The sequence below is a fragment of the Myotis davidii genome, unplaced genomic scaffold (assembly GCF_000327345.1).
Source record: "Myotis davidii unplaced genomic scaffold, ASM32734v1 scaffold428, whole genome shotgun sequence".
Classification (NCBI taxonomy): Eukaryota; Metazoa; Chordata; class Mammalia; order Chiroptera; family Vespertilionidae; genus Myotis; species Myotis davidii.
In genome coordinates, this window is record NW_006299834.1 from 3,639,805 (window position 1) to 3,651,700 (window position 11,896).

At 57.9% G+C, this 11,896-nt stretch overlaps 1 protein-coding gene across 1 annotated transcript in view; it reads right to left on the bottom strand.

Moving 5' to 3' along the window:
• The window catches only part of CACNA1I (calcium voltage-gated channel subunit alpha1 I), a 108,137-nt gene that overhangs the window by 36,643 nt on the left and 59,598 nt on the right, over positions 1-11,896 (bottom strand). The window contains exons 4-7 of the mRNA XM_015571918.1: positions 6,287-6,446; positions 4,311-4,626; positions 3,106-3,198; positions 1-222 (exon numbers count right to left, since the gene is read on the bottom strand). Of these exons, the coding sequence (XP_015427404.1) occupies positions 1-222; positions 3,106-3,198; positions 4,311-4,626; positions 6,287-6,446 (791 nt within the window). The remainder of the gene's footprint in view (positions 223-3,105; positions 3,199-4,310; positions 4,627-6,286; positions 6,447-11,896) is intronic.

Below are 11,896 nucleotides of genomic sequence, written 5' to 3' on the forward strand. Positions count from 1 at the left end.
GTAGAAGCCCAGGGCGCGGCGCTTGGCCTTGCGCAGGATGTGGCAGATGTACTGGAAGATCTCCTCGTAGCAGTCGCCCGGCTCGGCGTAGCTGGCCACCGTGCTGGAGGACAGGTAGCGCTGCCGCTGCTCCAGCATCAGCCGGTGCTCCCGCTGCTTGGTCTCCGAGAACTGGGTCGCTATGACAACGAGGCACAGGTTGATCATGAAGAAGGAGCCCACCTGTGACCAACGGGAGGAGAGGACAGGGAAGGGGGGACAGAGGGTGGGAGAGGCAGCAGTGAGGGTGGGGCCAGAGGGAGACAGAGATGGAGACAGACAGGGACGCAGAGATGGAGACGAGTGAGGAGGCGGAGCAAGAGCAGAAAGGGCGACAGGAGGAGGGGCAGTTACGGGACAGGACGGGGGAAGGACCGAGCGGGAGGCAGACAACCAGGGATAGCAGGTGCACAGAGAGCAGAACAAGGAGAGACACCAACAGAGAGAGAGAGAGAGAGAGAGAGAGAGAGAGAGAGAGAGAGAGAGAGAGAGGGAGGGAGAGAGAGAGGCTCAGAGAGGATTGGGACAGAGGCCACGGGAGACGCAGAGACGCAGAGACGGGCAGCAGAGGGAGACGAGGAAGGAGGCGGAGGGCCCGGAGAGACGGAGAGGCACAGCACAGGCAGGGACAGGAAAAGAGCGCTGAGGCCTTGCTCCCAGAGGACGTCAGGGCCGCAGGCGGCCGTGGCCCAGGCAGCTCCCCAGGCTCCACGGGGACCTGCTCCAAACCCGCTCCCCTCGGACCCCAGCTCTGGCCTCACTGCCCTCCCACCAGGGACTCAGCACCGAGGCCCCTCCCAGGCCTTCCGGGCCCTGAGGCCCACGTCAGCCCTGCTCTCTCTGACCTTGCCTTTGGCCCCAGCTGGGCATCCGGACAAGAGCAGAGGAGCATCCCTGAGAAGCTGTCGCTGGTGTGGTCCTATCTGGGCTTGGATGGGGTGAGGGGGGAAGCGGCCCAGTGGCATTAGGAATTCTTGCCACCTCAAGTCCCAGGGCTCAGCTCCAGGGGTCCCTCCTGCTCTGGTTTCCAGAGGGTGGGCCCCTCCCTGGCATTCACTAAGCCTTTGCGCGGGCTCAGGCCCTGCCAGTGAGGGGCTGGGTGGTGGCTTTTCACCCTCTTCCAGGCTGCCCACCAGGAGTTCCTGCAGGCTGAATCCGTCACTGACTCACCCTTCCCGCCTCTCCCCGACAGCATGGCTGGGGAGCTGGGGTTCTGGGGCCGTGAGGTGAGAGCTTCAGGACTGAGAGGACTCTGGGAAAATTCCCAGGTAAGAACAGGCCCCACTCGTTCACACTTCCTGGGGACCTGCTCCGTACCAGCCTGTGAGGAGTTCAGATCCTGCCCTCTGGAGCTCACACCTATCAGCCTTCTACCCAGCCTACCCCTGCAGCTGCTGCCCTGGGCCTCCATTTCCCCATCTGTAAAATGGGAGGCTCAGCAGGACCAGCTGAGGACTTCTGTAAGCAGACGGAGCCCTGGGGATCTGGGTCTGAGGACTCCTCAGGGGCATGGCGGGCACCTCACCTCTCCGGGGTGCCTGCTCCTCATCTACGGAGCGAGCAGGTGGCCCTGCGTGGCCAGGGTTGAGGGGGTAAGTGACCGCCCAGCCCCCCAGGCTCTGCCTGGACTGGCCCTGTTCCCCATTTCACTGTGAGCTCAGGAGTGGAGGGGCCTGCTCTGGGCCACTCAGGAGTTACTAACCCAGAATCAACCCCGAACTCCACCCGGAGGAGCAGCCAGAGCATCCCTCAGCCTCCCTCTGGAATCGAGGCTTCTCTAGCCACCCCAGTGGGTCGTGTCCCCCTGCAGGAGGGTCTGCCTGCATCAGGGCCTCTGTGAATGCACCCTGCATTTCCCTCACCCCCGAGCCTTTAAGGCTCAATTCTGGTGTCACCTCCTCCCACGCCCCCACCCTCCTCTGAGCTAGCTTAAAGCCTTCTCAGGTGCCCCACTATCATGGCTCCTGAGATGCTGTCGCTGTACCCATCTTCCCCATGGGACTAAGAGCTCCCCCCGGCAGGGCCTGTCTGACCCCCGGCTCAGCCCCCAGCTCTGCCCAGGGCCGGGTGCAGTGCAGGCCTCCCTGAATGTGCCGGGGAGAGACTGAACCAACCAGGGGGTGAACGGCAGCTCTGAACAAAGCCTGCTCCTGCCTCCTTTCCCCCGGGTGTCTCCTATGGGCCCACGGCCCCAGCCTCCCCAGGTAGGCACAGAGCACAGCCAACAGCAGGTGTGTCTCAGGTCACCTGTCAGCTTGTCCTGAACCCCCAGGTCAAGGTCCTACCAGCTCAGGATGGGGTGCTGCCCGAGAGGGTCAGTGTGGCCTCTCCCACCCCAGGAGGCCAGAGCAGCCAGCTCACAGCAGAGGGCGCCGGCAGCCACTAGCCCAGGAGTGAGTCACCTTGACATTTGGGGACTGTGTGGGGACAGTGGCTGCAGCTGCAGTCAGACAGGGTGGATGCGCTTCTCGGGCGAGACTGTGGGGGGAGGCAGGCGGGGCTGGCCCGGAAGGGGGGTGAGGCGATGGAGTGCCTCCTCGGTCTCCAGGTCCCCCAACAAGGCAGGGCTGCCTGCGGGTGGGGGGTGGGGACCTCCCAGAGTCTTGGGGAGCTCCGCCAGGTCATGGCAGGCTCGGTCTCCTCTCCAGAGCCTGCTCGGGAAGCAGCCTGGGCCTCCGGCTCAGAGCAGCCGGGACAAGAGGGCTAAGCTGGAGCCGGAGAGCTTCCATCCCGGGGCTGCACCCGGCTCAGGTCAATGAAAAGCATGTTTTCCCAGGGACGACGAGGCCGAGAAACAGGAGCGGGAGCCGGGGGTGGACTCAGATGCCAGGATGAGAAATGAAGACAATCGGAAGTGATGGATGCCTCCAGTACCGCCCCTGACAGCTCCCTTCAATCACCGGCTGCTGAGCTGCATTTAAAAAACTGCCCTCCTCCCCCGTTCTCTCCCACCCCGTCTTTCTGGCTCTGAGGAGCTCCCCGGGGGCTCCCAAAGACCCCCCGCCTCCCCCCTGGCCCGTGGGTCCTTGAGCTTGCCCGGACAGCCGCGGCTCCTCAGACACTTACTATAATGAGCAGGATAAAATAGATGAAGTTGTAGAAGGAGTGGGCATCCATCACGTAGTACATGATCTCCACCCAGCCTTCCAGGGTGATCACCTGCAGCCAGGACAGAGCAGAGGGGAGGGCGGGCCTGAGCCAGGCCGATTCTCAGCAAGGGCAGGCAGCAAAGGCAGCGCCCCAGACAGAGGCCCTACTGTGCGCCAGGATGCTTGACACGCATTACCTCTCATACAGGCCAGCCGTCGTCATCCTCATTATACAGGAGAGAAACTGAGTTTCAGAGAGGTTAGGGCACCTGCTCAAGATCACACAGCCAGGGAGCAGAACAGACGCTTGGTCCGATCCCTGTCGCTCCAGAGCCCGCCCCCTTCCTAGTCTACCACCTCCTGCAAGTAGGGGTCCCTGGTCTCCGGCTCCGGCTCTCTCTAAACCTCAGCTGCTTCTCCTCGGTGTATGGGGCTGATGGAGCCCACCCAGCAGGGCTGCCTGAGCCCAGCAGAGCCTTGGAGTGTGGCAGTGATGAGGCTGGTGTGACTCTGTCCCCACACACTCCTTCCGGGAGAGGGAGGCAAGACACACACAGGGGTCTCCTCCCCAGCTCTGCTGTCTGCTCACTGCTGGCAAACGCACGAGCAGGTGGCCCCTGGGCAGCCCGCCTACCCTCTCCAGCCGGAGGGTCCCAGGGTACAGCGCTGGGCTGTGGTCACATCACACCTGGAAGCTCTGAATTCCGTGGTCCTGCCGCTCCCAGAGCAAAGTGAGTGGAGCAGCCCCCCAGTAAGGCCCGCTCCCTCCTCAGGGGGCTTCACACCACCACTCCTGCTCCTGCCCCTCCTTCCTGCTGTCCTCAGTGACCTGACTGAGCACTCCCTGCACACGGGGGTGACCGCTCTGCCCACATCATCCGGCCAATTTTTCTCAGCCATTCAAGGTGGGGGAGCTGTTACCCATTTTAGGGATGTGAAAACTGAGGCACCGAGACATCAAGCAGTATCCCCAAGGTCCTATAGCCCTTTCTTTGAACCTCAGTTGCTCTGTCTATAATGTGGGCATGACAGTGCCTATCGTGCCAGCAAGTCGGGCAGATTTCAATGAAGGAAGTGGCAAATGCTGAGCACAGAGCCCTGGTGGCCAGGTGAAGCTGCTCAATCCACCCCACCCCACCAACCCCCAGCCCCCAGGCCCCAGCACCGGGGCTAGTGTCTCGCCTGGAAGATGACGATCCAGGCATAGCCGATGTTGTCAAAGTTGATGGCCCCCTTGTGGGGGTTGGCGCTGCCGGTGCGGCACACATTGTAGTAGCGGTTCCAGTTGACACAGAGCCCGCTGGCGTTGAGGTCCGGGCGCCCCGCCCCGAAGTCGTAGACATCGTCCTTGGACAGGCAGCACTCGCGGCCCTGCTCCTTGAGCGGAGGGATCTCATGGCAGCCCATGATGCCGTTGTCCCCCGAAAGGGAGCAGATGAAGGGCATCTCGTCGTCCTCCTCCGGCTGGTAGTAGGGGGGCAGGGCCACATCCCCTTGTCTGTCCACAGTGATGGTGGGCAAAAGGGGAGAAGGGGAGGGGTCACTGCTATGGCCTCCAGGCCTTTGCACATGCTGTTCCCTCTGCCTGGGATACCTTTCCTCACCTCTGCCACGGCCACAAAACACGACCCCCCACCCCCACCGCCTATAACCACTGTGGTCAGTTCCAGGGTCACCCACCCCCCAGAAGGATTCCCTGAGGGAGCCTTCTCAGGATCAAGCAGGACTGATCCTGGGCCCCCTGTGGCCAGACTGTACCCTGCACACGCCTCCACTATTGCTCCTGGGGCACATGCACTCAACTCCCCTGGGAGGCTGGCTCTTTTAGGACAAAGACTGGGTCTCAGTATCCCTAGTCCCCACACACTGTTTGGTCAGCACAGAGTAGGTGCTCAATGAACAGATGCTGGATTTACTGACCCACCCTCCCCATTTATGGGCCTCGGACTGGTCACTTCCCCTCCCTGAATTTCCATTTCCTTATCTGAAAAACAGAGATAACAATCCCTGCCCTGCCTCCTGCAAGGGTCATCTGTGATTCACCGGAATTCCAACCAAAATCTCGATGGGATTTTGTCTGTGGAACCTGGCCAGATAGTTCTAGGATTTATCTGGATAAGAACAGTCAGGACAATTTTTTAAAACAAGAAATGAGTGGCGTACAGCCCTGCAAGACAGCAATATACAAACTATGAATGCAGTGATATTGTAACCAGAACAGAAAGAATCATGGAACATCACAGTGACAGGGGAAAGCCCATGTTTAAAAAAGAACTTAGTATATTACAAAGATACCTTTTTAGATCCATGGGGAATGAAAGGAGGAAACAATAAATGGTGTTGGGATCATTGCTGTCCATTTGGAAAATAATTAAGGTAGATCCCTACCTCACACCATACACACAATAAAGCAAGTTGGAGAAAAGAAAATGTTATTAAGAAAATCCTGTCCTGGCTGGTGTGGCTCAGTTGGTTGGGAGTGTCATCCCATGCACCACAAGTGCATGGGTTCGATTCCCAGTCAGGGCACATACCCCGGCTGTGAGTTCGATCCCAGGTTGGGGCCTATGCAGAGGCAACCGATCAATGTTTCTCTCACACATTGATGTTTCTCTCTATCTCTCTCCCTTCCTCCCTCTCTAAAATCAATTTGAAATTTTCTTTTCTAAATAAAAGAAAATCCTAAGGTTCATCTTAGGATTTTACATTGTCACAGCTCTTCAAAAAATGTCCAATATATTTCTCAAAAACAACCTGTGTATAAGTGGACCCATGCAGTTCAAGCCCGTGCTGTTCAAGGGTCACCTGTAGTTTGCTGCTTCCACTGTGTTGGCCCTGACCCCCAATTGCCAAGTGAAAACTGTATTAAGTGAGAGTCTCTAGGAGCTGAACGCACACCTCAGGGCCTAGTTTAGACGGGGACTTTGCGACACCAGTTTTGAGAGCTCAGAGGCCTTCGTGCTCATTTTGGCATCCAGCCATTCAGAGGAAACCCACCACCAACTCACCTGGCACATCCGCTGACCTCCCCGCACCCCTGGGAATAAGCGTTGGGAACAGGTGCTCAGTGGAGAGACCTTCCTGGCCCTAAGATACTCAGCACCACGGGTGCCCCAGGTGAAGCTGCCGGGAGCCGCCGGGGGCGGGCCCGCACTCACATGGTGAAGTTCTCCTCCAGGAAGCAGCGGTTGCGCAGCAGGCCGGCCCAGAGCTGCACGCCGATGATGCCAAAGATGAAGAAGACGAAGAAGCAGAGCAGCAGGACGTTCCCCAGCATGGGCAGCGTGTCCAGGAGCAGGTTCACCAGGATCCGCATACCTGCAGGGGAGGGGAGGGGGGGTGGTCAGACAGGGAGCAGAGGCCCGAAGAGGAGCCAGGAGAGCAGGGCGAGAGAAACAGAGAGAGGGGATTGGGGGGAGAGGTGGAGCCACGCGGCCCAGACCTTCTCCTTGGTATCTGCCCCTCCACCCAGGGGCCATGGAAGTGGCTCTGGGCCCCATTGCACTTCCTCTAGATTGTGGGTGAATAAGCAGGCATTTGTGAAGCACCTTTTATGTGCCAAGCACTCTTCTGGGTAATGCACAACTATGGCCTCTCTCAGTCTTCATGGCAACCCTGTGAGGTTGGTTATTTACCCCTATTTTATAGAAGAGGCACCTGGAGGCTCACAGAACTGAAGCTCCCTGCCCAGGTCCCACAGCTGGACAATGGCAGCGTGTGGGTTTAAACTGGGTGTCCGGACACCAGGCCTCGCACTCCTTCCAGTATCCAGGGCCTGGGACCAAGGCGGGCTCATCTCACTGTGCCCAGCACCCTCCCAGGATGGGCACAGCAGGTGCCTAATGAGTGTGGCCCGAAAGCCCTTCATCTCCAGGGCAGTCAGCGGTCCCCGCGCAGGCCAGGACACACCGGGACCAGTCAGAACCACCCTGCTGACCCAGCCCACTGCATGATGGAACCAGGCAGAGCCACCTACAGAAGAGACATGGCCAGCGAGGGACTCAGATCTGGCCTGATGTCCTGAGAAATAGCTGCAATGAGCCAGCTGAGCCAGCAGCAAAAAGAGGAGAAAATGGGGAAATGGGAATGGAGACGAGTCCCCGGGGAGGGGGACCAGGTGGCCTGAGGGGGGCGGGGGGTGTCAGGCAGGCGTGGGAAAGGCAGTCAGTCACACCCTGGAGGGGCTGACATCCTGAAACCCAACAGGTAGGGAGAGAAAGTCTGTGATTTAGAGAGAGTCTGGTTCAGATCCTGCCCTGCTGGCCTGTGGGGCCATGAGCCAATCCCTTTCCCTCTCGGAGGATAAGGACTCTCAGCAAAGGGGCCCAAGAAGACACAACCGCCCTGCAAAGGGCCACGCCAACTTTCAGCAAACCATGGGGCTCCCACACCTGCCCCCAGTGAAAATGGAGAACAGAACACAGCAGCTTCCAGCCCCACCCCACACCCTTACTCTTCACATCTGTCTCCCCATTCTTCCCTTCTGCCCCCTCCTGCCCCCTTCTGCCCCCTCCTGCCTGGGCTGACCCATCCATACCCTCCATGCCTTTTCTCTCTCCACAGGCTCATCTCCCCCACCCCCAGGCCACCCCCTACCTGTGAAATTGACCTGCTCTCCCTAGAGGGATCACATGGCCTAGGCCTGGCCAATCAGCATTTTCTGTTCCCCCAGCCCCAGGCGTTGGTCCAGGATGGGCATGTGACCCCAGTCAGAACCAATGAGAGTCAGCCCCGAGACTTCTGCTGGAGGAAAATGCTCTCTTTCTGCAGAACAGGAGTTGGGCCTTGAACGGCTAAGGCCATCTTGCCTCCGGAGGGCAGTGCCTGCCTGGGGTGGAAGCCAGCCCAAGGAAAACTGAGCCCGGGACAGAGAGGGGGCGACTCCTGACAACAGCCACCCTCTAGAACTCAAACCTGGACATGTCACCACCATGCATGACAATCTCGGGCTCCCCTCACCCATGGAAGCTGCGGGGGGGCCTGGGAGGTGGTTCATGAGCCTTATGACATTGCTGTAAAAGATGGAGGTACGATACCATGAATTTTTCCGGGAGAAGGTTCACATACAAGTGTCTGTGGCCCCAAAGAGAGTCAAAAGTTGGTATCACCCTTGATTGCACACACACACACACACACCCAAGATCCTGTGAGATCCACAACTGCCTACCTCTCTAGATTCATCTCTCCCCGCCCCCCTCCCTCTAACCAGTTTGCACCCCTATGCAATACCAAATTATTTGAAGTTCCCTAAACATACCATGGATTTCACACCTCCAAGCTTTCACTCACGTTTTCTCTCTTTCTTCCGTCTCCCCTTTGCCTGGAAAACCCCTGTTCGGCCACCACAGCCCAGGTGAAGCGCTACTTTCTCTCTGAGAAGCCTTCCCATAGCACTTCCATTCCATCCCAGTAGACTTCATCCTCTCCTGCTCGGGGCAATCCCAGCCCAACCTGGCCGGGGCTGCCGTGCACGTGTGCAGGCTACATGCCGCACAACCATGAAGTGCCCATCAACATCTAGTCTTCTTCCTGCGCTGGGGTACCTTCCCAGCTCCTCCACTGGCTGAAAGCTCTCGGGGACAGGGCCTGTGTCTGAGTCACCTCGGAGCTCCCAGAGCCCAGCAGGTCCCGGCCCAGAACAGGGGCTCAGCCAACATCTGTGGAACGACTGCTGGTGAATGCGTGAAGCGGAAGTCACGGGGAGAGTGGAAGATTGGAGAGGAAAGGAGGGAGAGATGGCGATAAGGAGAACAGTGGCCCTGCCCCGAGTTTTACGTATTCCAGGGGCGATGCTGCGGTGGTTATTCACACGGGTAATTATTTGGGATTTGCATCATGAGCTCTATGTGGAGTGCTTTCTAATCAATAATTAATGCCTAGCCCCACCCTAGCCAGTTTGGCTCAGGGGATAGAGCATCAGCCTGTGGACTCAAGGGTCCCAGGTTCGATTCCGGTCAAGGGCATGTACCTTGGCTGTGGGCACATCCCCAGTAGGGAGTGTGCAGGAGGCAGCTGATCGATGTTTCTAACTCTCTATCCCTCTCCCTTCCTCTCTTTAAAAAATCAATAAAATATATTTTTTTTAAAAAGAGCTTGGAAGTTTAAAAAAAAACACACAACAAAAACCTAGCCCCATGCCCCCTCCCCACAAAATTCAGTCAACCTCCTCTCAGGAAAGGCTCAATACCCCAACTCCCTGCATCCACCCCCCGAAAGGGAAGCCAGGGGGTGTTGGGAGGAGGGAAGCAACAAAACAGAAGAAGCGTCCTACAACCCGTCTGAATGTCACAGGAGTCATCACAGGCCTGCCTGGTGTCCCGCCGTCATTCACCCATCAGACACCGATAGCACGCCGTGCCGGCCACATGGCGGGTCCAAGGACGAACAAGTCCCATTTCACCCCCTCCGAACTTGCAGTCTAGCAGCAGGGGGACAGGGGGCCACAGTGTTGGGGTGAAAGGACCATGGCCAGGGAGTGGGCAGCTCTGGGCGCATTCCCGAAGGGGCAGACATGCGCTGGGCCCTCACCTGGCGGGAGCTTGGGGCAAAGGCGTGACCATTCAGAGCACACAGGTTGTGCTTGGGGGTTTAAGGACTGTGGGGCTCTGCGCCGGGTGACTGGTTGGGGAGGCCAGTCGGCAGATTTCTAAGCAGACCGAGCCCAGATGGGTCTGGGGTTAAACAAGAAGGGGCAATCCTGGAGGCCAGGGCAAGGCCGGAGGTGAGCGCAGCGACTGAGAGAAGGGGCCAGATCAGAAAAGCCTCTAGAACAGTGGTTCTCAACCTTCCTAATGCCTTTAATATAGTTTCTCATGTTGTGGTGACCCCCAACCATAAAATTATTTTCGTTGCTACTTCATAACTGTGATTTTGCTACTGTTATGAATCGTCATGTAAATATCTGATAGGCAGGATGTATTTTCATTGTTACAAATTGAACATAACTAAAGCATAGTGATTCATCACAAAAACAATATGTAATTAGATATGTGTTTTCCCATGGTCTTAGGCGACCCCTGTGAAAGGGTCGTTCGATCCCCAAAGGGGTCGCGACCCACAGGTTGAGAACCGCTGCTCTAGGAAGCAGCACAGGACAGTCCCTGCCTGGCTGCTCCCCTGGGCCCAGCCTTTTTGCTCAATTAATTACATTTCCCTTGTTCTCCAGGATATTAAAATTCTGAAAGGCTCCTGAAAACCTGCCGGCTGACTTCCCTGAATGGCAGCTGATCCCTCCTCCCTCCCACCTCCCTCTACTGAGCTGGGCCCCAGCTCATTGTCCTCCCTGGGGCCCCGGGAGTCCCAGGGCCATGGAGCCAAGGCATAATTAGCTAATTAGGAACTGAGAACAAATCCATCATTTCCGTGTGAGAGACAGGGAGCCATGGAATTAGGGACTCCAGGAGGACTCGTGAGACCTTAGCTAATCCTCTTTTTATGCCCACAGTCAAGGAATTAGCCAAGGCACTGGGCACAGGAGATGGAGGCAGAGAGAGGAGAGAGACACAAAAAGACAGATAAAGAGAAAGTGAAGAGACAGAGAAACATGGAGACAGAGGACAGAAATGGAGAGAAAGAGAAACAGAAACACAGAAGGTGCCTTCAAGACCTGCCACCATCTGCTTCAGACCACTCCTCTCCCTCCACATCTTCCCCTTGCCAAGTCCTCCTCCTCCAGGCAGTCTTCTCGGATTCCCACCCCCCAGTTAGCCATGAAGCCCTCCTGGAGCTTACTCGGTTCTGCTCTCCTAGTGTCTGGCCTTTAGCCTAGCGTAGGAGCCAGGTGGGCCTTGACGGAATTCTTTTGAGTATATAGCGAGAAGGCATTTGCATGTTGTTGTTTTATTACATATATACATATATACACACATATACATATATACATGTATATATATTGATTTCAGAGAAGACTGGAGAGGGAGAGAGAGATAGAAACATCAGTGATGAATAAGAATCATTGATTGGCTGCCTCCGGCACGCCCCACACTGGGGATCGAGCCTGCAACCTGGGCCTGTGCCCTGACCGGGAATTGAACCGTGGCCTCCTGGTTCACAGGTTAACACTCAGCCGCTGAGCCACACCAGCCGGGCTGGATGGCATTTAAAGTCAGGAGCTGGAAGGAGATGGATGACAGATGGGCAAACTGCTGGAGCCGCTCAACCACTTCACCCCTTTTCACCCGGGACCCTAGACAGGACCCTCTGTTCTAAGGGAAGCTGGGCAGCAGCCAGGCCGGGGGCCCTTTGGTGGCAGATGGGGACCTGGGAGGCGATGGCGGATGTGCTTCCTGACTGGTACCGCCCCTGGAGGTCCCGGTGGTCTCCGCAGACAGGAGCTGCCAGCCCAGATCAGCGTGGTCGCTCTGCCGGGCCCGCTCATGCAGAAACAGCCAGACTCGCAACAGCCTCTGCGGGGGGCACAGCCCACAGCCAAGAGGGGGGCAGTCAGGCCGAGAGCACGGCGGCCAAGGCTGCAGCCTGATCACGGGGCTCCCCTCTCCCCCTGGTCTAGCCAGGTGAGTGGACGGTGCTGAGTGACCAGGAAAGGCCGAATGCTGCTCCTGCCACTGCCAACGCCAACTACGGTGGGTGCCCAGGAGGCCAGGCCAGGCAGCACACGACCCAGCCGGAGGGCACAGCTGCTGTCCCGGCCCCGCTGGGGGCGACGGTGAGCTGATGCGGGGCCTCAGAGCCCACACCCCAGGCAAGGAGTGTGCGCCCTTGCACCCCCCATCCCAGAGAGGCCTTGGGTTCCTTCCCAAGGTCATCAC